A 27,101-nucleotide genomic window follows, 5' to 3' on the forward strand; every position below is an offset into this window, starting at 1 on the left:
TATATATATATATATATATATATATGATCAAATACAAACAATAAGGTGGTCAATTTACGAGAATGTGAAAAGTTTCAATATCATATATGATTACATACAAACGTTTAATCATATATGATTAAACACATGTTGCATTGTCAACACATAGCTTCACCAGGTCACATGCGTCTCCTTTGGGTGTGTTTAACCATATATGATTGTGTGTGTATCACATATAATCATATATGATCTTGGAACTTCTCGTTTTCTCATAAATTAATTAACTTTTCACATGATCCTTCCCCTCTCTCTCTATATATATGTGTATTTTTGTTTGAAAAAGAGATATTTGTTGTACCATTTGTTTGTCTTGTTCTAATAACTATTTGAATTTCACAAGATATATTATTTTATAGTATTTGTCAACATATCATTAAAAGCAACACCTAACATCAAATATTGTTATATATAATTTATTTGTATTCTTGTTTTAATGCCAGTTGTATCGACCAAAATGATTAACTTAGAATTTTTGATATTCTTGTGATTCAAAAACTAGCACGTCAACTACCTCTGAACCACTTCCCCAACAAGTTCACAACGTTCCCACCACCACCACCATCAACCCCTCCTCCCCCGAAACACGCCTTTACTTATTGACGTAGCAAAACAACGTGAAAACAACCTGTCATAAGCTTGTAGCGATTGGCTCATAATGAAAGTTGCTCTACTAAATGAATAACTAATGGGCTCAATGAACTCACCAAACTCCGATATACGTCATAATTCCCTATAAGATTGTGATTGGATGTGCAAGAACACAGATTAGTTCATTAATTTCGCAAATTATACTCACTTGATAATCATGTGAGTTTTGATGATTGACAAACACCCAAGTTGCTTTATGTACTGATATGCTACTTGGTGTGTTGGAAATAATTATCTATATGTAATGAACATCCAATTTGTGTTCAATTACGAAATCGTGGTGTGGAAACCGCAAATATCTTATTATAGAGAAACCATGCAAGTGCACAAAAATGCAAGATGCACGAATAGACTCGAAAAACATGACGTTTCATATCTTAAAAGAAGAGTCGCTTTAAACCCGTATTTAAAAAATAAAATAAAAAAAGAATTAACTTTAGTTATGTTACCGTACTAATCTTTTGTATACTTTTAGCAAAGTTGACGGGATATTGCAAATATGTGATTTTATGCTTTTAGCAAAGTTGATGGGATATTGCAAATATGTGATTTTATAACCCAAGGGAAACTCATTCTTGGCTTTTGTATATCATAAACCTATTAAATTTTTTAAGTAAAAAGTGTTCAGAAATATGATTTAAGTCTGTTTTCAACGTTCGTATCAAAAAGAGTAATTTAGTATTTTTTTTTATTGAATAGCTAATGTCATATTCACTACAAAATCCATGACTTTTATCCACAAAATTCATGTGGGAAAAAATTTGTCGGTGTTTATCCACGGATCATATAAAAAATACCAATGTTTCAGTAGAATGCGGTATTTTTCAAACAAATACCAACGGATCACCTGAAAATATCTGGGTAGTTTGTCACTGTTTGAATTACCCACCAACAATTTAGACACCAACTTTTATAACGAGTTTTGTGAAGAATCATCCTTTGGCAACGGATTTCCCAAATATAAAATATGTAGGTAAAAGTCTTCATTAAGTAGTGCTACTCATAACTGATTGGTTTGGACATTTACGGGAGGACCAATTCAACGTACATCCAAAATAATTTGAGTGTTTGCGATCTTGTGTGGCATATTTGTTTTTGGACTATAAAAAGGGGATTTGACCGTTATTTAAAAGGACTTTTGACACAATTCTACTTTATGAAATTTTAGCCTTGTTACATTATATTTGAGAGTATCTAAATCACAAACAGTCGTCCAATTTTATGTTCAAATCGTTTGTGTTCCTTCACTGATTTTCATATATATCCTTGTAATGAATCTGTACTTTGAATGTGTTTATGATCCCCTCAAGCTCTTATTAAAAGGAAGTGTGCGTACCTATACTTTGTACAATGGGTTTTGTTATATAATCAAAGTGTAACTCATAGTGAGTCAGCATGTCTTAAAATTAATGATTTCAGATAAGTACGTGAACTACTCTATATCAATGTGTTTGTTTGTCTCTTTTCTCTAACTTTATACCTTTTTGCATTATTATTTATCGTTGTAGTCAATAGCACATGCCTGCAACATGTCTTCACGTGTCTGAATGGCTATTTCATTTTGACTGTCAGTCTACGGGTGGTAAGATGTAGTCAACTTTATTTGTGATCCCTCTTGCTGAAAACTTATCCAAAAGGATGATGTAAACTGGTTGTCACGATCAGACACAATCTCTAAAGATACTCCACGTCTTCCCATAATCCCATTGACATAAAGTATCTCTAATCTCTCCATCGAATAAGTCTCTTTAATAGGTAAAAAGTGTGTCGACTTCAAGAGTCGATCCGCTATTACCTAAATAGCGTCGTACCCCTTTGGATTTTAACTTAGACACAATGTCCATTGTAATCTGATCCCACTTCTGCTACGATATGTATAGTGGTTGTAATTTTCCATACTGTCGTTGGTGCTTCACTTTTACTTGTAGACACGTCAGATACCGCTCCACATAATAAGCTATATCCTTTTTCATGCCACGCCCCCAATAAGATTTATGCAATCTTTATACATTTTGTTGGTTTTTGGGTGGATTGAATAACGAGATTTATGTACCTTTCAAGCATTCTCCCTCGATTTTATTAGGTATCAATTCTACTCTCAAGGCCACTACTTTGGTGATCTCTTCGCCTCCCCTTCGGCTTAATGCATCGGCTACAACGTTAGCTTTGCTCGGGTGATGCAGTATCTCACAATCAAAATCACATAACACTTCCATCCAACGGTGTTGTCTCATGTTCAAGTCCTTTTGATCGAATAGGTATTTGAGACTTTTATGATTGGTAAAGATTTGGAATTTCACAACACACAGATAGTGTCCATACCTATAATGCCAAAATCACCAGCGCCAATTCTACGTCGTGAGTGGGATATCTCTTTTCGTGATCCTTCAATTGTCGTGAGGCATAAGCTATAACCTTTCTTTTTTGCATAAAGCCGACTTGTGACATTTCCAGTAATAATAAAATGGGTTTTATTTTCCTTTAGTGTCATAAAAGCTTCTTTTTGCACGTCCTTCCATTCGAGCTTCACATTTTTCTTTGTAAAGAGGTCAAAAGTACCACGACTTGAGAAAAGTTTTAATGAATTTACGGTAATAGCCTGTTAGACCATGGAAGCTCCTTACATCAAACAGAGTTCTCGGTGTTTCACACTTTTCAATCGCTTCAATTTTAAAAGTCCGATGATTTATTTGTTAAAAAATATATGTAACGATGAATTTTTTTGGTAAATAACTATGACTCTGTGAGTGCACGATTTCATTCATAATTTTTCAATTACATCATTTTAAAAAAATTAAAATAACCCAAAAAATTTGAAATACCACCTTTGGTAAAAGGGATTACGTTTTTTAAGTCATTTTATAAATATCTCATTCATTTTTCAAATCATCATATCTTTAGCGTCATCTCGGGTCTAATATTGTAACTAGTCAAAATAATCTGAAATTTAATCAAATCTTATATTTATATAATGATCTTGAGATAAATGAAAATTTGGTCCCTATGATTTACATAAATAAATGATTAAGGTCCTTAAACTAACATATTTTAATTAACGGTGTTATTAAGAGGGACCATATCCGTGATAAAAGTAAAACTAATGCATTCATTATCAAATAAATAATTACTCATAAAAATAACTTCTAAATTATAAAATTTTAAAAATATTAAAATAAGATAAAATTATAATATTAATGTTTATATAATAATAATAATATTATGAACATATCATTAATATAATAATAATATATAATGTATGTAGATGTACTAGCAAATATATATATATATATATATATACTATATATATATATATATAGTATATCTATATTAATACTAGCAGTGTATCCATACAATGTACTGGATAAGCAAAATTGAAATGGGACAAGAATCACCAGAAGACTATAAAATAATGACAAGCTAGTTCTTCCATTTGAATTTTGAAATTCAAACAAAAAGTAAAAGAGGAAGGTAAATGGTATTGGGGGCAGAGCATCGATAGAGTTAGACCAAAAAGGTGAAAGCAACCAAAAATTTTAGTATCTTGTGAAGACAAAAAGGGTCAAAAGCTTTTAAAGAATTCAAAACATGCATACAATACTTGTATATTGTGTTTCAGTGGGTATTTATGTGTAAAAATGGATGTTGAAGAAAAGAAAAGAAAGTTTCACGAGAAGAGAAAGGAAAGTGTATACCAAATGGAGCCCTTTGAGACTTATTTGTTCAAAAAGAAAGTTTATACCAAATGTTTAGAGACATAATCGTTCAAAATATGAAAGTTTATTGGGGTTTTTTTCAAATTTTTATCATTATTTCACTATATTAACCAATTGTATAAGTCATAAGAATATATCTAACAGGTTGTAATGTCCAAGGACTTATTTGTTTTAAAAAATTATTCAAGTACTTAATTATTTCAAACACTAAAATTCATTGGGGTTTTTTAGACTTTTTTTCAATTTAGTTCTATATAACATAATAGATTTAGTCTTCCACAAACCAAAATTTTTATTTGAAATTAAAATAAAAGAATGAAAATTCATTTGGAAAATAAGAACCCTTGAAATTGTGGAAAATCTATAGTTATCAACTCGGGTGCAAATTGCAATGCATGCAAAGGAAAGCTAGTTTTAAGGGTTGAAATGAAATGGGTCATGTGGCCCAAACTCATTCTAAACGGGTCTGGATCAAACCCAATTCCATTTTTGTTTTTTGTGGTTTTAGGCTTACATAGTTACATATCATATGCTTGTTTGTTACTTATTTTTATAATAACTTAGATAATGTTTTAAGGTTTTTGTTTTGCTTTTTACTCAATAACTTAATAATTTATTACCATGTGTATGTTCTCCATATTAAAACGTTTTATCATTCAATTTTTAATATAAAGAGTAATCATTTAGTCTTTTTATATGTTTTATTTTAAAGGAAGAATATATATATATATATATATATATATATATATATATCATAATCAAATGAGAACTGTTTATCTTGTGGTAATCGTGAAATCCAATATGGACCAATCATTTAAGATAATTATTAGTATGTTTTAAACAATGAAAAAGGGTAATTTAGTAAAAGAAATTGACAACTCATCAAATAACCAATAATTCTCCTTTTCTCTCACTTTCTACTCCCACATTTCTCCTAAAAATGTCTCATACAATCTACATATTCTTGGTGATGGGAGCGGCAACAAGGAGAAAGACGAGGAGGAGGAGGAAGACAGCGACACTAAGGAAGACGGCGACGAGGAGGAAGACGGCGGTATTGAGGAAGACAGGGGTTGCAGAAGACGAGCAACACTAAAGAAGACGAGGAGGAAGACAGCCGCACTGAGGAATATGCGGACAGGGAGGAAGACGACGACGGGGTTTGAGGAAGACAAGGAGGAAGACAGCGGCACTGAGGAATATGGGGACGGGAAGGAAGACGACAACGGGGTTTGAGGAAGACGAGCAACGTTGAGGAAGACGAGGAGGAAGACAACGGCACTTAGGAAGATGGGGACGGGGAGGAAGACGGTGGTGTTGAGGAAGATGGTCAACTCTAAGGAAGATAACCCATATATGGTTTTTGTTTCTAGTTTCTGCATATATCTGGTTTATGCACACCTAGATCGATTTCGGTTTCTAGTTTCTACACAGATCTAATTTTTGATCGGAGCCTTAACCCAGATCACGCCTGAGATTTAACACAAATATTGTCGGGAATTTGTAAATTTGTTCATCTTGGATGGGTTTTATATTTATTTTTATTTTGGCTTGGATTGAATTTGAATTTGAATTTTGGATTTTGATTGTGGGTTTGTTTTTGATATTATGGTTTGGGTGTAATAAAGTGGTATCACAGTGGGTATCACATTAGTATCACAATGAATTTATGTATTAAAGTTCTTGGATATCACAATGTATATCACAACGGGTTCAGTGGTCATACTAGGTATCATATTGTATTTGTGTCTTATTGTTAGAAGTTTTTAGATATCACAGTGTGTATAATGTGTATTATATGTTGATATGGTGTTTGTAGGAGAGAGGAGGTGTTTGATTTGTATTTTATGTATAATAATTATTATATTTTGTTAATAATTAACTATTACAAAAAAATTCTATAAACCTTAAATAAATAATAAAACGGAAAAATTATATGTGCGTAGCCTTATTCATATATAAAAGAAACAACTAGACTAAGGGAGTGTTTCAAATTGCTTATTTAAACAACTTATGTTTTTAGTAAAAATATTTATCTAACTTATATGATGTTAAATCAGAGTTTTATAAAAAATGTTTGGATTAGTTTATGACCGGTACCAGTACGTAATAAATTGATAAGTATTCCTTTTTTTCATCCAAACATTAAAAATTTCTTATTACTGGTACCATATCGAAATGAGTTAATAAGTTAGAGTAACTTATCAAAAACTTATTATTACCTCTATCAAACCGGTATACATATTTTTTTTCTCCATCCAAATACAAAAAACTTTTTATTATCAGTACAACATCGGAATAAATTAATAAGCAATCTCAAACACCTTTAAGAAAAAAATACACATGAGTTTAAGAATATCTAATTATTACATTTTTTTAATTAACAAAAAGACAATTTTACCCTTAATTTTAAAAGGAGAAATTTTCTTCATCTCATAATTAAAGATAAAATTAAAAAATATTGTTACAGTTGATTTTAAAAAGAGTATTTATTTTTAAAAATAAACACTTATTTTGAAACAAAGTAAATTAGTAATATAAAGGTGAAAGTAATAAATATAAAATAAGATGGGATCATGTTATAAAATTTTTGTGATGAACTTAAAAAAGATATGTAGCAGTACTTAGATTCCACGGTTGAGACTTTAATTTTATAAGGTATGAATGCATTAAATCAGTAGTTGGTGTGCGAGAGAGAGAGACGTAAAATTGATGATGTCAGCATGAGATCAGGAACAAAACTCTTGAATATTTGATCAAAAAAAATTCACCTCCTGGAATTCTGCTTATCCATGGAGATACAAGCTCTAATCACCTATGGAGTTCCATTAACAGATACCCAAACAAGGTTACCTTTCATCTCCATTAATTCTCATCTCAAGGAATTGAAGGTAGCTAGATATATATATAGGGGATCCATCCATATGCATGCATTCATGTCTGACTTCACATTTTCCACCATATACATATACACATATATATATATATAGGCCCAGAATTAAATTAGAACAGTAATCATGTCTTCCCAGATCATCCATGCCCATTTTCAACTCATCTGCTGCTTGTTGTAGATGCTGGTTCCAATCTCCTTTAATTCTTCAAATGCATGCATGGTGTCTGTGTCAAACCCTCCTGCAAACTGGAATCCATTTTCCCTTTTGCGTTAGCTATATGTATACAGTTTCTCAGAATCTATATATATATATATATATATATATATATATATATATATATAAAGGTTGTGTTTACCTGGTGAACTCGGAAAGCAAATCGAACGCCCTGCAGTAAGAGATCGCCGTCTCGTGAAGATGCGTTGCATTCTAATTCTGTTGATATTCTTCTCATACATTCTCTTGCCAGTGTCAGAGAGCTTAGTTTAATCTGTCACCAGAAATCCCTTGTAATTCAGGCTTTACGATGAAGAAATTAAGCATATAAAGTAGCTTTTGTACGTTCTCGTCTCTTGTTAATTAAGTATACGTATATATATATATATATATATATCATTAATAAAGCTAGATTCGACCCCTTGCTTCTTAATAAATTAAAGCAGATATTGATTAATTTGCACCTACCTGACCAACTACTCCTGTATCCATCAGCCATTTCCATGGAATTTGTAGCTCTTTGTATCTCGTACTTGTTCCTTCTCTCGTTCTTTCCAAACTGCTAATGCTCGACTCCAGTCTGAACAACCATAATATATACATATATATAATCGGTTTCTGTCATCAGTAATTGGATATTTACAACATATATATATATATATATATGTATGTATATGCTAGCTGCTACGTACTTGCCTGTCTTGCAGTGCTTGCAACTTTCTTAGTAATTGAACCAATGGTTGCTTTGGACTGTTTTTGAATGCTAAAACTTCAGACTCAAGACTCTTAAGATCTCGATAGCTGAAAGCAGCTTCACGTAATGCATCGGCTTTTCGTTCTGGCCATTGCGGGAAGTGCTTTAGAACAGCCCTTTCGTCAACAAGACACGATAATTCGCCATCTACCCACTTCACGAATGCCTCCACATCTGAAATCTCCGTAAATGCTGCACCCTGGACTTCCCTTATCAAAAAGTTAAGTCTTTGACCGTATTTCTCGACGTCGGATTTTATCTGTCAAAGAAAGATTTTGGTTGTTGGAAGAAGCAGCTTCATCGAGTGATCATGGGTCTTTAATTAAGTAAAACATACAAGAATTAACAGCACAAGAGTGTTGAGTTTTTAAGCTTACAGAGGTAAGGTAAGTCGATCGGTTCTCGATCTCTCCGATCATGTCCCGGCAATTCATCACCGGGAGGAACCCGGTGGCTCCATTTTTGTTCTCTTTCTGGGTGTCTCTCTTCATTAATGAGCGATAGAATTCCATCACTGCTGGCACACGTCTCACCGCCCTTGATCCAACTGGAGTAGACGGTAGTGGTGGCGGTGGCGGTGGTGGCGCCATTACCCTCTTTTGCAGCCACTGTGGCGGCGAAGGTGGTGGTTTTGGTAGATTCATCATCGCATTGTCTTCTGTAGTATGGTTTGAACTTGATTTCTTTGATGGTAGTACTGCCTCTGGTACCTCAACATGAAGCTTTGGTTTTTGTGGTGATTCGTTTGCAACCTTTCCGCAATCCATAGAATTCTGTAACTTCCTCCATAGCACCGATTTCCTTTCGAGATCATGGGCTTTTAGTGTGTTAACTTGTGCCTTAAGACTAGCCATTTCTTGTTTTAGTTCATGGTTTTCTTTCTCCAACGAATCGATCTTGACCAACGAAGCTTCGAGTTCTCTCTTGAGGAAGGTGAGGGTGGAGCCATCGTCGCCGGAAGGCATTTTTCCGGTGACAGTGGCGGTGAATGGAGACACGCACCGATGGAAATATTTGGAGATCCCAAGTCTTACCAAGTGTTGCTTGCTTCTAAAATAAGGTAAAGGTATTCTCACCAACACCTAGAAATATAGTGTTTGACTAAATTGCCCCTAGCCTGTCTTGGAATGGCAGACATGGCTCTTTTAGACAATTCCACCACCTAATACTTTGAACCTTCTTTTATTCTTCTCAATTCAGTGGCAATTTAATTTCAAGCACCCAAAAATAGCATAAAACCTAAATGTGTAAAGGTTAGGGCTTATTCGGTAATAGGTTAATAGGTTGTATGATTTATATGGCTTATTCGGTAAGAATATATAATTGTTTGAGATTCTGGCTCATTAAATCTAAGACTGACTTATTCACTCAGCTTGATAGAAAGAGTTTAATCCATTAAGCCAATATCTTTCTATCACTATTTATCCTTGAAGAATACAGTTCCTCCTTAATTATTCATCACCGCCCTTGACTCCTCTTCTTCCTCCACGATTTGCTTTTTATTCTCAACCTCGATCTATTTCTGCTTCTCTATGATTGTTGTATGATGCTTGAAAAACACCATGCTTTTGGGTGCTTGTTGTTTTGGGGATTAATTGGTGAGGAATGAGATTAATTTATGTTGTTTAAAACCAATTTTGATTGATGTATGAGATCGATCATGCTGCTTATTTTGAGGGATTAATTGCAAAATTTAATTGTTGTAGTCATTTACGGGAAAAAATTTTCCATGGGTAAAATGGTCTCATAAATTATTCAGGCAGTTTATTCAACACAACAAACAAATAGTTTAATTCATACAAACAGCTTAACCATACAAGACATAGGGGCTATTTAATTGGTTTTCTATTAGATTCTGTATGGATAAAGTTGTATGTGTGGATTAATTTGTTAATTTGTATAATTTGGAAAAGATTTTGTTGGGGAGGGCTTTTTCTTAGATGAAAGGACCATGTTTTTTAATTATGAATGACATGTTTGGGGAAAAAAATGGCTTTCTGAATAAAGTCTCCTTTAAAAACTTACTGAATAAACCATTTTTCAACTTTAATATTTCACAATACACCATCGTACCATCATCCTATGATATTTATCATGAAATGGAATTAATTAATATAGTAATACATCATGTTCATGTCCTTGAATACAATGAAAATATTATGATATTCATCATGAATGAAGAAGTATTCATGATGAATATGAACTTAATACAACAACATCCGAATATTATGATATTCATCATGACTATGAAATTAATATTGTAAACAACATGATATTCATCATGAATATGAAATTAATATTGTAAAAAATATGATATTCATAATGAATATGAAATTAGTACGAAAATATGTTGTATCAACATCCTTCTGCTTCCTCTTCGGCTTTCTCCCATTTTTATTCTATTCATCCCCTTTCTTTACTACTACAGGGTCAATATTTTATGAAACTTGTTAACTGAAGTATATATCGCTATGTTGGAGCTTTTCCTCAATCTTTTCTCTGCATCATCCTCGCTATCAAATTATTATATATTATAATTAGGATTAAATGATGAAATATTCTTGCTCGTACATCAATTTGTACTGTTTTTCCCATGATCATATCGATCTGGTTCCATCGTATAAAATCACCCAATCGATATAAGTTGCTGCAATTTTCACTAAAATCCTATCTTTAGTTTTGATAGGGACTGAATAAAATCAACTGAAAACATGAATATGAGATTTGATATTAGTAAATGACTAGAATTAATTAAGGACCTTCCTTATTATCTTATAATAAAAATGTGCATCTGATTACGATTGTTGGATCAAACAAGATGGAAGATCTGAATTAGTTAACAGATTTCCAAAATATTTGTTGTTCCTAAACGGAATCTTTTCCTAACCATTAAAATATCTTTTAAAAATATTTTTTTAAATAAAAAATAGTTTTTTATTTATGTAATTTGTGACTTATAACAAACATATGATTGTTATATTTCATTATTAATTGATGGTAAAATGTGATAAATGGATGCATACTATTTATGATATTCTTTTACTCCTTGTGAAGCAAGAACCTAAAAAGTGGACATAATTTTACAAGTGATGATGACATTTTATTCGAAAAAGGAACCGACCTCGATTCATGCATCTTACCCACCCCTCTTCTTTTTATTGACATAAATTACGTCCTTCGATTTTTCAACATATCATTTCTACAAATCTTTCTGGTTTATGTTGTCAGTTAAATGACCATTTTCTTCATTTAAATTGATTTTCTAACCATTTCTCTCTCGAGTTAATCTAAATGTCAATACTTCTACATATCGAGGTCCATAATATTACACCCAAAAAAGAGTTACTTTTGATTTTATGTGAAATGAGGCACCTTCCCATGTGCCTCAAAGTTGGAAGGCACGTGATCTTTTGTTTTTACTTTTTCCACTAAAAAGAAAAAGTGAAAGAAGAAGTTACATGTAATATAGTTCATTTCATAATTTTAAATCTAATATTTTCTATAAAAAAATTGAATACATTTATCTATATTATATTACAAAATATTTGTCAAAAACTCTTAAAAATTATTTTTTTATGCATGAAGTATATTGTTTATTGATGCATATTAGTTAAAATTCAAGATTACAAGTAATTTTGAGTAAGTACAACTTATTAAAGCTCCATTTTTAAATTCGTGTAACTAACTGCAGATAAACATAATCAAATACAGGATAAATATTTATTTTAAATATAAAAAATCTAAAATATAATTAAGATAATCAGTGAGTTTTAACAAAATATTTAATTATTATTTTTATAAAAAAAAATTATATTATTAAACTAAAAATAAATTACTTTGTTATTAAATATAAATTAAATTATAATCAAAATTGAATTAAATAAATTACACCAAAAAATTGATAATTTAATACTAACATCGATTTATTTATTTTTTCAAATTTTTATGCTATCTTCAAAATTATATTTCAATCAAAAAATTAATACATTTCTGCTTTCTCAAAACCACATAAAATCGTTTTATATCATATAAACAAAGAATAAAAACTAAACATTAAAATCGAGATTTATCTCGTTGTATTGCTCGAGTACTTTTCTAATATATAATAAATTAAAATTTACGTTTCTTATCCTTTGTGAGATTTGAATCTCAGATCTCCAAGAAAGTAGGATTATCGAACAAACCACGTTGACTTTGTTTCTGATTTAATTATTAGATAATTAATGAAACTTACTGTTACCAATTTCATCAAAATTGGTAACAAAACTACTTAAAATAATTAGTTTTGAATCCGTTGTTTTTTCCGTAAAGTATCAGCAATTTAAAACACTTGTATATGTTACATTATGCTTTGTATTCTTACATTGATTTTGAATTTTGAATTTTCTTTTATGGATGCAATTAGTGATGGCTAAAAACTGGTCTCAAACTTTTTCATAACCGACCATAATCAGTCCCGGTCGAAAATGGTAAGACCGGTCAAGGTACTTCATAACCGATTATGGACCGCCAGTCCCGGTCCCGGCATTAAAAAATAAGATTTTTTTTTAGTTTTTTTAATAATATATATTTTTACTACATTATAAAATTTACAATTGGGTCACTCAAATACACTTCAAAAATGCGTTTTAATATAATTAAAATTAAATTGTCTTATAAAAATACATTTACTTATAAAATTATTTAAATTTTCAGGCCAGACTTGTCCATAGCCGGTCCCATAACTGGTCCTGGTCGGTCTCGGTCCCACGAAACTACCGAAAACCCCAACCGGTCCTTACCGATCCCGGGCCGGGGTGATCCTTTGCCGGTCCCGGACCGATTTGGCCATCACTAAATCCAATGAACATTTTTTATTACAATTCAAGGCAAAGTTGAAAATAACACATTAAAACCAATCAACTGTTTATGCAGGAAAATACATAGTTTCTTGAAGTCGAACCGGATTGTTTCATGAACGATATCTTTTTCAGATTCTTCCGAAGTTTCAGAAAACCAGATTTAAAAAAATATTGATTATTTGGAGTCGAAGTCAAAGTATGATATGAATGCATGAGGATGACCCATCTTTTTGGCCATCATTTTCATGGAAGTAATAAGAATTGCCTTGTGGTGAAGGAAAGTGTGAATGTGAGTAGAGTCTTTCTCTATTGTTGGCCCTTGATTTGTGTAGGCCAAATTTATGAAGGGCATTTAAGTGCCACATGCCCTAACTCCAAGGCAAGGCTAACACCTCATTGTGTTATTTTATACCACAATTTGTAATTAAAATCTATTTTAAATAAGATGTTCGAATATCAGGAACTTTCAAAAATATCACTATCTCTGCAAGTGGCATCTCCGTGATTTGCGGAGGAGTTAAAGTACAAAAAAGGATTACTTTCACCCGCTTATGGAGATGTTACTTGCAGAGGTGGTTGAAAAGTGGATTTTGTTTGTCTTTTAGCTCATCCGCAAGTCTTCATTGATACAGAGATGATTTCAACAGACTTATTGGAGGGTTCCATTGGTGTGAAAAGTGTCAGTTATTGAGGTAGCAATATTTTGAAAATATTTAGAAAAAATGGCTAAGAATGAATTTGATCCCTGAAAATGGTTTTTTTTTCTCTAAAAACAAGTGTTGCTTAATAATGAAACAAATACATTATCATGCTCATTAAACTTATTAAAAAATTAAAAGTAGACTTGGTCAAAAATTCCAATATGATTTTTGATTTCTTTTTATATATAATTTATGTTCTAAAATATGTATTATTTGAATAAGATAGCTGAGACACAAATCCAATCGAGATTTTATTCATTGGAATGTAAATTTGAGTTTTCAAATAGAAGATAACGGAAGGGAACAATTCCGTGGGGGGCTTGTGGATTGCAAACTAATGGGCCGTTTACTAAACACTTACTTGGTAAGTGCTTAACGCATAAATTTCTTCATCGGATGAACATGAGAAGGGCCAAGAATATTACCTGGTAAGAGCGATGAGAAGGATGAAGAGTTTTACCCAGGTAAGCGGCTTACCTAATAAATTGTTGCATTCGATATGCTTTGATGTACTAAAATCTTACGCATCTAAATAAATTATAATGTTGACTCCTATTGATAAGCGCTTACCGGGTAAGCATTTGGGTAAACGGGCCCTAAATCTTGTATTTTTCATATAAATCCCGGTGACTCTAGCCTTTGATTTGGGTCCGTGTTCTTTGAATTTGTCATTTGCATCCTCCTGTTTGTTGTTTATGCGTGTTTTTTTCCCTCTCGGTCTTTCATCTCGCAATTCTATTTGTGGAGTCCTGTCTTCGTATTATTTTGAAGAAGATGGCAAATAAATAGAAATGGGGCCCAACATGAGTCATGACGCACGGCTCGGCCCAAACACATGCAAGTAACGGGTCAGCCCGGAGTGAAGTTGGGCCAGTTTTGGTGGGCCCTGATTACAAATCAAGTTGCTTGTTAAGTTGTAAATTGTAATTGTGAGTTTCAAAAACTCAAATAGTTAGTTTGGTTAAATAATGTAAAACTTCATTAAAATTACTGATAGATATGTTAAAACACAGGATAAACGTTAAGCCTTTAGTACTACAGCAAAATACTCATTTTTTTAATAAATAATTATATTAATTTTTCATCATTACTTTACAGTAAAAATCTTATATCTCATTATATTGCACGATAAACAGATAGTTATGATTAATTGATACTCGAAAGTCCATCATATTTATTACGACAATGTACCTGGACCATGTAATGATTAGCATTTTAAATGAGATTTTAATTAAATTCATGACATTCTCGTGAGTATAAACTCATTTTCCTTATATATGCTAGGAGGTCATGAATTAGTTTGTGTGTGTAAAACCATGGCCTATCACTTTCAGCTTTTATCGAGAAGATTGGGAATCCATCGGGACCCGATCTAGACTAATCGAGAACCCATCGAGACCAATCGAGACTAATCGAGAACCCATTGAGACCAATCGAGACTAATCGAGAACCCATCTATTGACTTAATTTGTGGTTGTGTATGCAAAACATTACCTACCACCATTTTATCGAGAGCGATTGAGAACTTGTTGATTGGTTTATTGCATGTTTGTTTGAGTAAAACCATAATTTACCACTTTCAACTTTTATCGAGACGGATCGGAAAACCTATCAAGACGAATTGGAAACTCTTCGAGATCAACCGAAAACCCAATAAAGAAAAAAAACTGAGTATGTAGATTTGAAACTGTAGTAAATTCATAATGAATATTATAGTGAAAATTAATATGACTTGACTCTATCTCGTCGTGTCATTCTCAATTCAATAATCTCTCAGTCCTTGGATTGAGTCAATAAATCATTTACATATCACATTCCATTCGCGCTTCAGCATTCGGAGTAAAACTCAAGAACCGGGCCAACGGTCCCTATTAGGGGCAATAGACTTTGGAAAACTCCTAGGTCGTGCTCAACTAATGGAACACCAAATGGGTTTCAACAAAGAAATAACACTATGGAAATCCAAAAATCAACGTTATTGAGGTCTTTTCGTACCTCAAGTTTACCGATGGGTAAATCAAATTAGAATGGATTGACCTTTAACAATATATCACTCTCGTGTCAAGATTATAAGAGATTCGTACCTTTATATAGCCGAGATAGTCAAAACACGATGCCTTTATGCCAATATTTCCAATCTTTGCTAGTCGGATTTCCTATCACATGTAATATACGCTTAGAATGTACCATGATTACCTATGCATGTCTAATCCATTTATCCTATGTGTAATCTTCTTTAGCTTAAATAAGCCTTATTTGCATACCAATAGGATTATAATACAATTCTAGTGTTGATAAGGGGATGATATGGTTTAACAAGCAAATAAGACATCGCAAATGAAAATTTCATCCCTTACACACTTTCAGCTTATGTCCTTCTCTGTTTTAGACAAATATCTCATACATAGAAGCCGAATTTAGTGATATTTTCTGAATGAAAGTTGTATATACGTCCCTTAGGAGTTCAATAGAACAAGAATCATGTCATTTGAAGCTACGACCAATTAAATACGAAGTTTATGCCAACAATGTGCAAATCCCAAGTACCGTCATACCAACTATTGTAATTTGGCATTTTGACACACCTAAGGTCACAATTACCTTTCGGACTCTGCATAACAGTTGTAGTAGAAACCCTAATCTTTCCAATGAGTAAACAGTGGTACTTGATGCATAAATAATAGTTTTTAAGAGTTTAGCCGTTTATAAGATCGTATAGATAACAACCCGATTGTTATCAATAAAATACAATCAAAATTGACTATTTTTACGTAAATTTATGAAACTTGTACCTCTACATATAGAAGAAGTTTAATTTTTTTTTCAAATATAATGTTATTAATAATGATTTGTACATATATAATGACTTTATTGGAATATAAAATCTAATAGGTTAATTATAGTTGTATAAGTGTAAAAAGTCATTTAAAAGTTATATTTATCTGCAGACTGTTGCTTATAAATTGACATAAACAGTATATCAGGGTTGGATAAGTATCACATAGATTGTTGCATTGCCTATCATTAGAAGGCAATTTAGTTCATACAACTTTGTTGTTTACAGAAATTTTGTCGGTATACGGTTTTTCTAGAGGATACGACAACCATACTCAAGTGAGACTTGAATCTAGCAAACCAAACTATGTTTGATGAAGGAAGGGAGAGAACCTAAAATAATTGAGAGAGAATCGAGAGAGATTTTATGTTGCAAGAAATCGAGAGACTTTACAACCTATAATTATGTCGAACAGAGCCGACTAAGTAAAACCACAAACTAGGGCCCACACTCTTAAATGATTCATTTAATGCTCAAAGATTGGTGTTTATGAAACGGGTTACATTTCATCTTGGCTCCTGTGTGGGACAAGGTTTCTCATATCTAAGCCAAGTTCCAACATTTAGCAAACACTCATTTGGTAAACTTTTAATAGGAAGAATCCACACCCTCACTTCACTTATTACGTAACATTCTCGATCATCAAAATAGATTTGTTGATAAGTTTCATTTACCTGGTAAACACTTACTAAATAAAGGTCTTTTCCCTCACTTACCGGGTGTCATTTACCTTATCGGGTGAGTATGGCAAGAACCAATACACTTACCCAGTAAGAGCCATAACAATGACCAAAAATCTTACATGTTAAGTGAGGAGAAGACTCTTACATGGTAAGCGTTTACTATATCAAAGACTTACCAACAATTCATTTCTATAGCTAAAAGTATTATCTGATAAGATAAGTGAGAATGTACGATTTAAATACTTTATTCATTAAATATGATGCATTATTTTAGAAATAACCCCGTGTAATTTAATAAATGGAAAAAGTACTACAAGACGTACAATAAACAAATGATAGAATAAATCATGAAAAAGTGGTGGTACATGAGAAGAAAAGCAACTCATAAAAACGTCCGAATCGGTCGAAATGTAGGGGGGCTGGGGTACAATATGCCCATAAACAATTCCCCTTGTGAGTTTGCAGGGTTGTTTTTGAGGGATTCGAATTTTATGAAGGGATTTAGATTGAAATAGATTTGAAATTATTGATGTGTTTGATTTGTAGGATTTGGAATTAAATTTGATTCCATTATTTATAAAAAATAATTTATACAAAAAATTATAAATAATTAAATTAAATTTTTATTAATTGATTATTATAAAATAAAATGTTTTTAACATTTCTTAAAATCTTATTTCATACAATCCTACAAAATCTCATGAAATCCTGAACACCCTCTAAGGATTTCAAAATCCTATGTTTGTGGTATTCCAAATCCGGAAAATCTAATAAATCAAACATGGGATTGGAATGGATTTGAAATCCAAATCCCTCCAAAATCATTCCATTCCTGCAAATCAAACGGGACTTTATAAATTTTCTGGTTGTTTTGAAAGACGCTAGAAATAGTTGAAATGTGTGTAAACTAATTTGAACACCTATGATTAACAAAAAAATAATTTTCAAATTAATTAATGCAAATTATCATAAAAGGCATGTATTTTTATTATTGTTTTTGAAATTTAGTATCATATATATATATATATATATATATATATATATATATATATATATATATATACACACTATATTATAAAATATTTGACGACAACTTTTAAAAACTATTTTTATGCATTAAATACTGTTTATTAATACATATTACTTAAAATTCAATATTACAAGTAAATTGTGTTTATGTGCAACTTATTAAAGCTTCATGTTTGACTTCGTGTAACTAACTACAGATAAACATTATCAAATACTGGATAGGTATCTCATTTTAAATATAAAAAATTTAAAATATATTTATGATAATCATTCAATTCTAACAAAATACTAATTATTATCTTTATAAAAAAATTATATTATTAAACAGAAAAAAATTGACTTCGTTATTAAATCTAAATTAAATTATAATAAAAAATTGAATTAAAGAAAATTACATAAAAAAACAAGAACTTTTAAAAATTTAATTTGATATTAAAATCATTACATTTTTTTTCGAAATTATGTGATACCTTCAAATTTATATTTTATTCAAAGAATAAAAACATTATCGTTTTTCAGTACTATATAAAATTGTATTATAATATCGACGGAGACAGAATAAAACAATACATTAAACTCGAGATGTATCTTGACGCATTGTTGTGAAGTTTCAAGTATAAAAAGTGGTCATATGGGTCTCACGAAAACAGTCTGGTCTTACGTGAACTCAACCTTGTGCGCGTGTGTGTGTGTGTAATCAAGCTTTTACAAGAATTGTAACTAAATAAAAGAATAATAAAACGGTCGAATTACATGTGATTTTACACTAAGATCGCGTATAAAATCACATGTGATTCACGCGGCTTTGGCCGCCACCTGAGATCGCGGACCATGTTGCCCGCACACCATTTCATTAATTATTAGTGTAAAATCACATGTAATTTTTTTTTATTAACTTGGATATCCAACCCGCTATGTGAACCGACTAATCTCAGGACGACCACCTGCTTTACAGATAGCCCAGAGTCACCGCATTTGAACATCTATGGCCACAAGGGGATTTTTTTTCCTCTTTAGATTTAAACTTGGGACCTACTGATACTTTTGACCTTTGGAGCCAAGCTCAAACTAATCATGTACCACCCTTGTGGTTATCACATGTAATTTTACACATGATTTAACTGTTTTCATTTTATTTATTTATTTATGATTCTCGTTTGAATTCCCCTCTCTATATATAAGAGTCTATAGTGTGCATGATATCTATTTAATGGTTTATAGGTTGATAATTCTTTATGTTATTAACATTTTTTTTTTCAAAAATTACATCAAATTATATATCTTTTGGAAGTATGTTTTTTGAAAAAATAGACTCGTATATTTGACTTTTCACATAAGTATTCAAATTATAATCTTGAAATCCTGAACAAAAACTTAAAAACAAGATATTGTCTATAAAATCCCAAAGTTTTCACGTGTTTAAAAATTTGAAAAGAAACAAAATAATCTTACGGAACACATAATTAAGATGGTACATTTATTGATACCAATAAGGATCCTTTTACGATTCGAAGAATGCACACATTACCGATTCTTTTGTGTGGTCCCATATTTACGATGCGCAAATAAGTGTATTAAGGATATCGTAAATAGATAATATGTGTACCAGACAGACAAAATGATCCCAGACGTACAAATAATAATGTAACGTACAACAGAAGTTGGAACATAAAGTTCGATTATATCCTTTAGGTGTAAAATTAAGAGTATGTTTGGCAAACTAGCTGATAAACGAGTTGATGACTGATAAGTTAGATGAAAAATATAAATAACCAAAACGACATTCTAATAATATATTATGTTAATTAGTATAAACCAGATGGTAAATAAAAATTAAATAATATAATATGTTAATTAAAATAATTTTAAATTTATTATTATTATTGTTGTTGTTGTTGTTGTTGTTATTGTGTGTGTGTATTTATTATAATTTTGGATTCGTTAAAATAAGGTTTTTAAATCTATATTAATTTATGGTTCTAGATAATTATTACATATAATATGAGTAAAATAAATTAGCCAACCTTACATATCCTAATTAGCTAATAATTTACAAAAATATAACTGATAATTAAATTAAATATTTTATTAAAATCATTTAGCACAGTTTTAATTATTTATGAAACAAAATAAGTATAATTTCTATTTTTATTTAACTTATACTAGAAGAGTACTCGCGTTATACAGCAGTGAGACACATCTCGATTTTAATGTGCTATTTTATTATTTGTCTTTGTCGATGTTATAATACGATTTTATGTGTTTTTAAGAAAGCAATAATAATTTTGTTTTGAATAAAATATAAATTTAAAGATATCATAAGAATTTGAAAAAAAAAAATATATATATATATATATATATATATATATATCAATGTTAATATCAAATCAATTACTCTCATTTTTTATATAATTTCTTTAATTTATTTTTTTATTATAATTTAATTACAAAAGAATTTATTTTTGGTTTAATAATATAACATTTTATAAAGATAATAATTAAGTATTCTGTTAGAACTCAATGATTATCCTAATTATATTTTAGATTTTTTATATTTAAAATGAGATGTTAATCTTGTATTTGATTATGTTTATCTGCAATTAGTTACACGAATTCATATATGGAGTCTTAATAAGTTGTACTTACGCACAATCTACTTGCAATCTTGAGTTTTAAGTAATATAATGTAGTGTAGATAAACACTTTTAGAATTGTTATATTTGTTTTTTGATAACTAAATATATCGGATAATAATTTTAATAGTAATAATATATAAACAATTGAATATGATTAAATAATTAATAATGTATATTCAAATTTAATTAATATTTTTTAATTACTATTCATCAATATTAGTAAAAATTATTTCTTATTAATATTTAATAATAATTAATAGTAATAAATGACAACTAATATTAAAGGGGGTTATAATTTGAAAAAGTGTCAAAAATCTTCTGAAAAGCTACTCCAACTAGTATTTAGTTAAGTTAACTATGTTCATCCAAATATGTACTAAAAAATAAGCTAACTTATGTTTATCAAGCAAACCCTAAATACTATAGTTACGTTACTTATAACAAAAATATGGAGGGAGCTTAATCATTTAAGAACTTCAAAATTTGTGAGATCCATGAGATTCGTTTTAATCCATTCATTTAAATGATTATTGTTTTTTCAAAATAACCATGTAGGTTCCCAAATGATGTAAGATGCAATGCAATCAATACCGAGTAATGTAAACCACAATAAAAATATAGAATGGGATTTGGAAGTCATATGTCATTGATGTCAAACGGTTACAAGCTTACAGAGAGAAATTCAAGAGAGAGAAACATTCTATACAAAACATATCTAAAAGATTACAACTAATTAATAACCTCTTTAGAAACAAAGTGACAACTTATACAAGGTTTAGAAGACTAATCTAATGTTACATGACTACAAATGAGAGACTAATGAGATTAGGACACGTGTTACAATATGCTCTGGTCTTCTAAACTTGACATGGTTAGCTTGTATGATTACGGAGTTCATATATTGAAGTCCCAAAGTCCGAATAGGCAATTTAGAGTTTTTAGCCGAACTCTTACTGCACAGAGTCAGATATCTGAAGCTCAACGTTTAGGGGGAGTTTGGTTCTCATAACGTTTTTGGATGGAATTGAATTTGTCTAAAAAATTGGAATGAAATGTAATCAGGTTTAACCACCTGTTTGGTTGGCATACATTGGAAGGAATCTGTTAAAGGAATTGGCATATGTCTGTTTGGTTCACATAATATAGCTTTGGAATTGGAATGAAATATCGGTAATGACCAAAATACCCTTTTCAAAAAATTTGGAATTGAAATCCAACTATTGTGGTTTAGATCGGTGGTGGTTGGCGATGGTTTAGATCGGTGATGGTCCGCGGTGGTTCACATCGGTGATGGTCGACTTTGGTTCGGGCCGATGGTGGTCGATAGTGGTTCGGATCAACGGTGGTCGGTGGTGGTTCGGATCAACGGTGGTCGGTGGTGGTTCAGATCGACGATGGTCGAGGATGGTTTAGGTTAGGGATGGTTTAGGTCAGGGTTGGTTTAGGTCGGTAGTGGTTGGCGATGGTTTAGATCAGTGGTGGTTGGCGGTGGTTAAGATTGGTGATTGGTGGTAGTTTAAATGGGTAGTATTCAGTAGTGGTCCAGATCGATGGTGGTTCGCAATGGTGTACGGTGGTTAAAATTGGTGGTAATCGGCCGTGGTCATTGGCGATGGTCGGTGGTGGTTCAGATCAAGTAAGGAAGATGGGGATAATTTTGTCTTTCAAAGAAAATGGGATGGAATAGAATTGAATTCCTTCTTAATTGTGATGCAATGACCAAATCCATTAATGGTGGAATGTGTGGGATTCAATTCCATTCCACAGGTAAACCAAACGCCTGAACGAAATTTGGTCAAGGGAATTAATCATTCCGATTCCTTTAGAATTCCATTGGAATCATGCGAACCAAATAACCCCTTAGCCTTTCCCTGCGAACTCTGAAGTCTTCTAATCTCTAGACATTCTTCTCAGACTTCAGCACTTAGAAATTTTAGCTCTTCAACTCTGAACCTCAATAGAAATTTTAGCTCTTCAACTCTAAACCTCAAGTTCAAATATCTGAACTTTCTTTCCAAATTTACATACTTAGAGAAATTATCTTTGGCTTGGGGCTTTCAAACCTTACACGGGTAATTTAGTAATTTCTTTTAACAAACTAAAGCATTTAATATTTTCAATTATATTATTAATCAATATTTTCCATTATAATTTTTTTTGACATCACACCCCCAATGGAACAACCTTCCTTTCTCTTTCCCTCCTAAACCTAATTTTACAAGTCGTTACTCACTTTCCTTTGAAGCTATGCAATTTGTAGCCAACGTTCCTTTATGTTTTGTAGGTTTTGATTTATACATGATGATCTAAGTTTGAAGTCATCATCAACATTTTCTCCCTCATTACAATCCGTATTTACCATCGTTTTTACATTCACAAAAATCATCTCTTTTCAGGACCATTTCGATTTCTCATGAAAAAAAAGGCACCACCACAACCACCACTTCAAGCAACTCTGAATTTAACCGCTCAAAATCTCCGTTGAAACAATGTATGCTGTGCACATTGTCATCCCATCACGGAATCATCAATCAGAAAATATTCACATTATTGTGTACAAACTGTGTTCACAATATTTATATACCATATGGGTTGTACAAAACATGGTTCACATCAGTGTTCACAATATTTATATACCATATGGGTTGTACAAAACATGGTTTACATCGGTGTTCACACTTCACACTGTGTTTCATAATATTTATATATCATGGTGTCACACAAAAATTAAGGTAGTGGTAGTCGAACGTGTTAGAGATGAAAGAAAGGTACAAATACCCATAATTCATTTATTTAATTTTTCAATTCAAAATTTATTTTTCCTAATTTATTATGATTTTGTGGTTTATATTGAATCTCACAAATTACAAAGGATCTCAAAAGAAGGCTCTTAAAACTGTTCTTTAAATTATAGAAAATTATAGCTTTAATTTTTTTCTTAAAACTTGATATGATGAGAAAGAAACATTTTTCTATTCATTCCACCAGTAATGTTGGGTTGTTATTATCTTATGTAAAAAAAATAAGTGTATTTAGATGATAAGTTATAGAATATTTTAATAAAATTAGAAGGGTACTCGCACAATGCAGCGAGATAAATCTCAATTTTAATGTTTAATTTTTATATTGTCTCTATCGATATAATACGATTTTTGGTGGTTTTGAGAAAACGATAATGTTTTTATTTTTGAATGAAATATAAATTTGAAGATAGATAAAAATTTGAAAAAAAATAAATCGATATCAGTATCAAATTAACTATCTAACAGTTCTCGTTTTTTTGGTGTAACTTTTTTAATTCAAATTTTTATTATAATTTAATTTAAATTTAATAACAAAGTAATTTATTTTTGATTTAATAGTATATTTTTTTATAAAGATAATTAAACATTCTGTCAGAACTCAATGATTATCTTAATTATATTTTAGATTTTATATATTTAAAATGAATGTTTATCATGTATTTGATTATGTTTATCTGCAGTTAGTTACACAAATTTAAAAATGGAACTTTAATAAGTTGTACATACAGAAATTTATTTCTAATTTTGAATTTTAAGTAATATGCATCAATATACATTACCTTATGTATAAAAAATGATTTTTAAGAGTTTTTATCAAATACTTTATAATATAATATAGATAATTAATCTTATATCTAAAATAGAAAATGTATTAAAATTATATATAAAATTAAAAAAAAATTGATTATGTATTTCAAAAATTATAAACACGTTATATTTTAGATGCTTTTAAACCATATTAATTTTGCCTTGTAAAAATAAAGGAAGTAAGGTGCCGTTTACCAAACGCTTACCCGAGTAAATGTTTACCAAGTCACTTTACTTTACCGGATGAATATGGCAAAGATTAAGAATCTTACCCGGTAAGAGCGAAGACAAGAATTGAGAGTCTTACCCGGTAAGTGAAGACGAGGACTCTTACCATGGTTAGCGCTTACCAGGATAAATTGTTGCATACGATGCGTTTTAGTGAATAAAATATTATCATGTAAGTAAGCGATAATGTTGAATTTTACTGGTAAGTGCTTACCGGGTAAGTGTTTAGGTAAACGGCGCCTACTCTTTTTATATTTATTAGAGCAAACTACAAATCTGATCCTTGTGGTTTTTCAAAATTAACACTTCTTATCATACAATTTTGAAATTACAAATAATCATCTGAATTTGCAAAAACATACAAATTTTGTTCCTTCCTCTAACGATTGTTTAAAGATTCCATTAAATGATACGTATTTTTGTTCTTTTATCGAGTTGTATGTGATTTATTCAATGAAAATCACAAGAACCAAAATCAATTTTGAATGGGTAAAAAACAATAAATTCAATAAAATGATGAAAATGTTTCTCATGTAACGGAATTTTTTAACAGATATTACTGGGATGAACCAAATATAAACATTTTTGTAAACCATGATGACCAGTAATTTCAAAATTACAGAGACAAAAAGTATAGTTTTCAACAAATCACAGGGACCAAATTTGTAGTTTTCTCTATTTATTAAAAAGTTGATCCACGTTGGATGGTGTTATTTGCATGTTTCTGATAGCTTGAGGAGTCAAATGAAACTAGAAACTTTAGAGGGGGTATACAGACAAGAAAAGATAAGTATAGGGGGGTATTGGAAATTATGGAAGAGTAAAAGAGTAGAAGACATCCAATGAAAGAGTAGGATAAGTTAGACCCTATAGACAGGTAAGGTAAGAGGACACGTGGCAGAACCCTACACATTATATAATATCGTACCAGCTATCTGATAACGTTTTTACATGAAAATTCTGCTTTTTAAGATATATTTTAGTAATATATGTTTATATTATTTAATGTTAAATTTTTTAAAGTTTCTTTAATTTTACTCCTCGATTATAAAATAAGCGTGGTTGCCTGATTGATTTGAGAACTCCAAAGATCAAAGGTATTAGGAGGTCTCAAGTTCAAATCCAAGTAGGAATAAAAATCCTCTTGTGACAACGGAGGTTCAAATGCGTTGACTCCGGACTATCTACAAAACAGATGGTCGTCCTGGGATTAGTCAGCTTGCATAGCGGGTTAGATATCCAGGTTAATAAAAAAAAATAAGCGTTTACATTGTTATCTTAGTTTCTTTTAAAATAAATGTCAATTTTTAAAAATGAATATATTTTAAAAAGCAAAAAATTCTCCCTTTTCTGATTAAGGGTAAACGTGTCATTTTATTAATTAAAAAATATAATAATTTGGAGGGTGCAAGTCACTACAATAAAATCGGGTTTATAGGACATTCTCAATTTCTAAGCGTTCTAATAGACTTTTTTATAGGATTTAGTTTATAGGACCAAAAAAATAAAGTGTACTATCTAAACGCGTTTTAATAAGTTTATATGACGTTTTTTTGACGTCGTAATAAGTTTTTTAGAATATTTTTAGTATAAAAGCGTTCCATTGGCAACTTTAAAAGACATTATTGAAAAACTGTCCTATAAAAACAAATGTCCTATAAAAAGTTAGTTTATGGGATACTTTTTCAAAAGTGTACTATAAAGTTGCTAATGTGACACTTTGTATGAAAAATATCCTAAAAAACTTGTTAAGACGTTCAAAAACGTCACATAAATTTATTACAACACTTTTAGATAAAACGTTTTATATTTTGGTTCTATAAATTAAGTCTTATAAAGCGGTCTATTAAGACGTTTAGAGATTGAGAGTGTTCTATAAACCCAATTGTATTGTAGTGAATGTAATAAAAGGTATTTTAAAAGATTAGTGTCTATGACTATTTAGCAAGGTTGTTTGTTTTTACTTATTTATAATCTATATATATATTAAAGAAGAAACCAAAGGTAATGATGTGACACCTTCTAATGCTTAGAACCCTTCCTATCTTTTTTCTCATTTTTTTTATTTTTTTAAATATTGAATATGTTAAAGACTTTTTTGCCCTTGGATGAAAAATGTATAGCTCATAATTAACCTGGGTTATTTTTGTAATTTTGTATACTCAAGTTTAACCTTCAACTCTTGATTTGCTCTTCTATTTACTTTTTTTTTATTTCTTAATGAAATTTGTTTTTTAAAGTTTCAATAATAAACAAAATGAAATCATATAAAATC

At 30.7% G+C, this 27,101-nt stretch overlaps 2 protein-coding genes across 2 annotated transcripts in view; one reads left to right on the top strand and one right to left on the bottom strand.

The window, feature by feature from the left end:
- Positions 1-5,636, top strand: part of LOC112506269 (protein SRG1-like) — an 11,037-nt gene extending 5,401 nt beyond the window's left edge. Inside the window, exon 3 of the mRNA XM_025110282.1 lies at positions 5,388-5,636. Within this exon, the coding sequence (XP_024966050.1) occupies positions 5,388-5,636 (249 nt within the window). The remainder of the gene's footprint in view (positions 1-5,387) is intronic.
- A 1,530-nt stretch (positions 5,637-7,166) lies between these two features.
- LOC112507715 (protein CHUP1, chloroplastic) lies at positions 7,167-9,280 on the bottom strand. The gene is made up of 5 exons (XM_025112393.1): positions 8,639-9,280; positions 8,204-8,520; positions 7,976-8,087; positions 7,650-7,781; positions 7,167-7,539 (listed from the first exon to the last, which is right to left on the bottom strand). Exons 1-5 carry the CDS (start codon positions 9,224-9,226, stop codon positions 7,447-7,449), a joined length of 1,242 nt encoding a protein of 413 aa, XP_024968161.1. The 5' UTR covers positions 9,227-9,280; the 3' UTR covers positions 7,167-7,446.
- Positions 9,281-27,101: the final 17,821 nt, after the last annotated feature.

This window comes from Cynara cardunculus (genome assembly GCF_001531365.2).
Source record: "Cynara cardunculus var. scolymus isolate 2C chromosome LG 2, CcrdV1, whole genome shotgun sequence".
Taxonomy (NCBI): domain Eukaryota; kingdom Viridiplantae; phylum Streptophyta; class Magnoliopsida; order Asterales; family Asteraceae; genus Cynara; species Cynara cardunculus.

Coding starts and splice junctions, on each gene's coding strand:
- LOC112507715 (XM_025112393.1), bottom strand. CDS start 9,226: ATGCCTTCCGGCGACGATGGCTCCACCCTCACCTTCCTCAAGAGAGAA. Junction 8,521..8,638: donor GATCGACTTACCTTACCTCT/GTAAGCTTAAAA, acceptor TTTCTTTGACAG/ATAAAATCCGACGTCGAGAA. Junction 7,540..7,649: donor TTGCTTTCCGAGTTCACCAG/GTAAACACAACC, acceptor AATGGATTCCAG/TTTGCAGGAGGGTTTGACAC.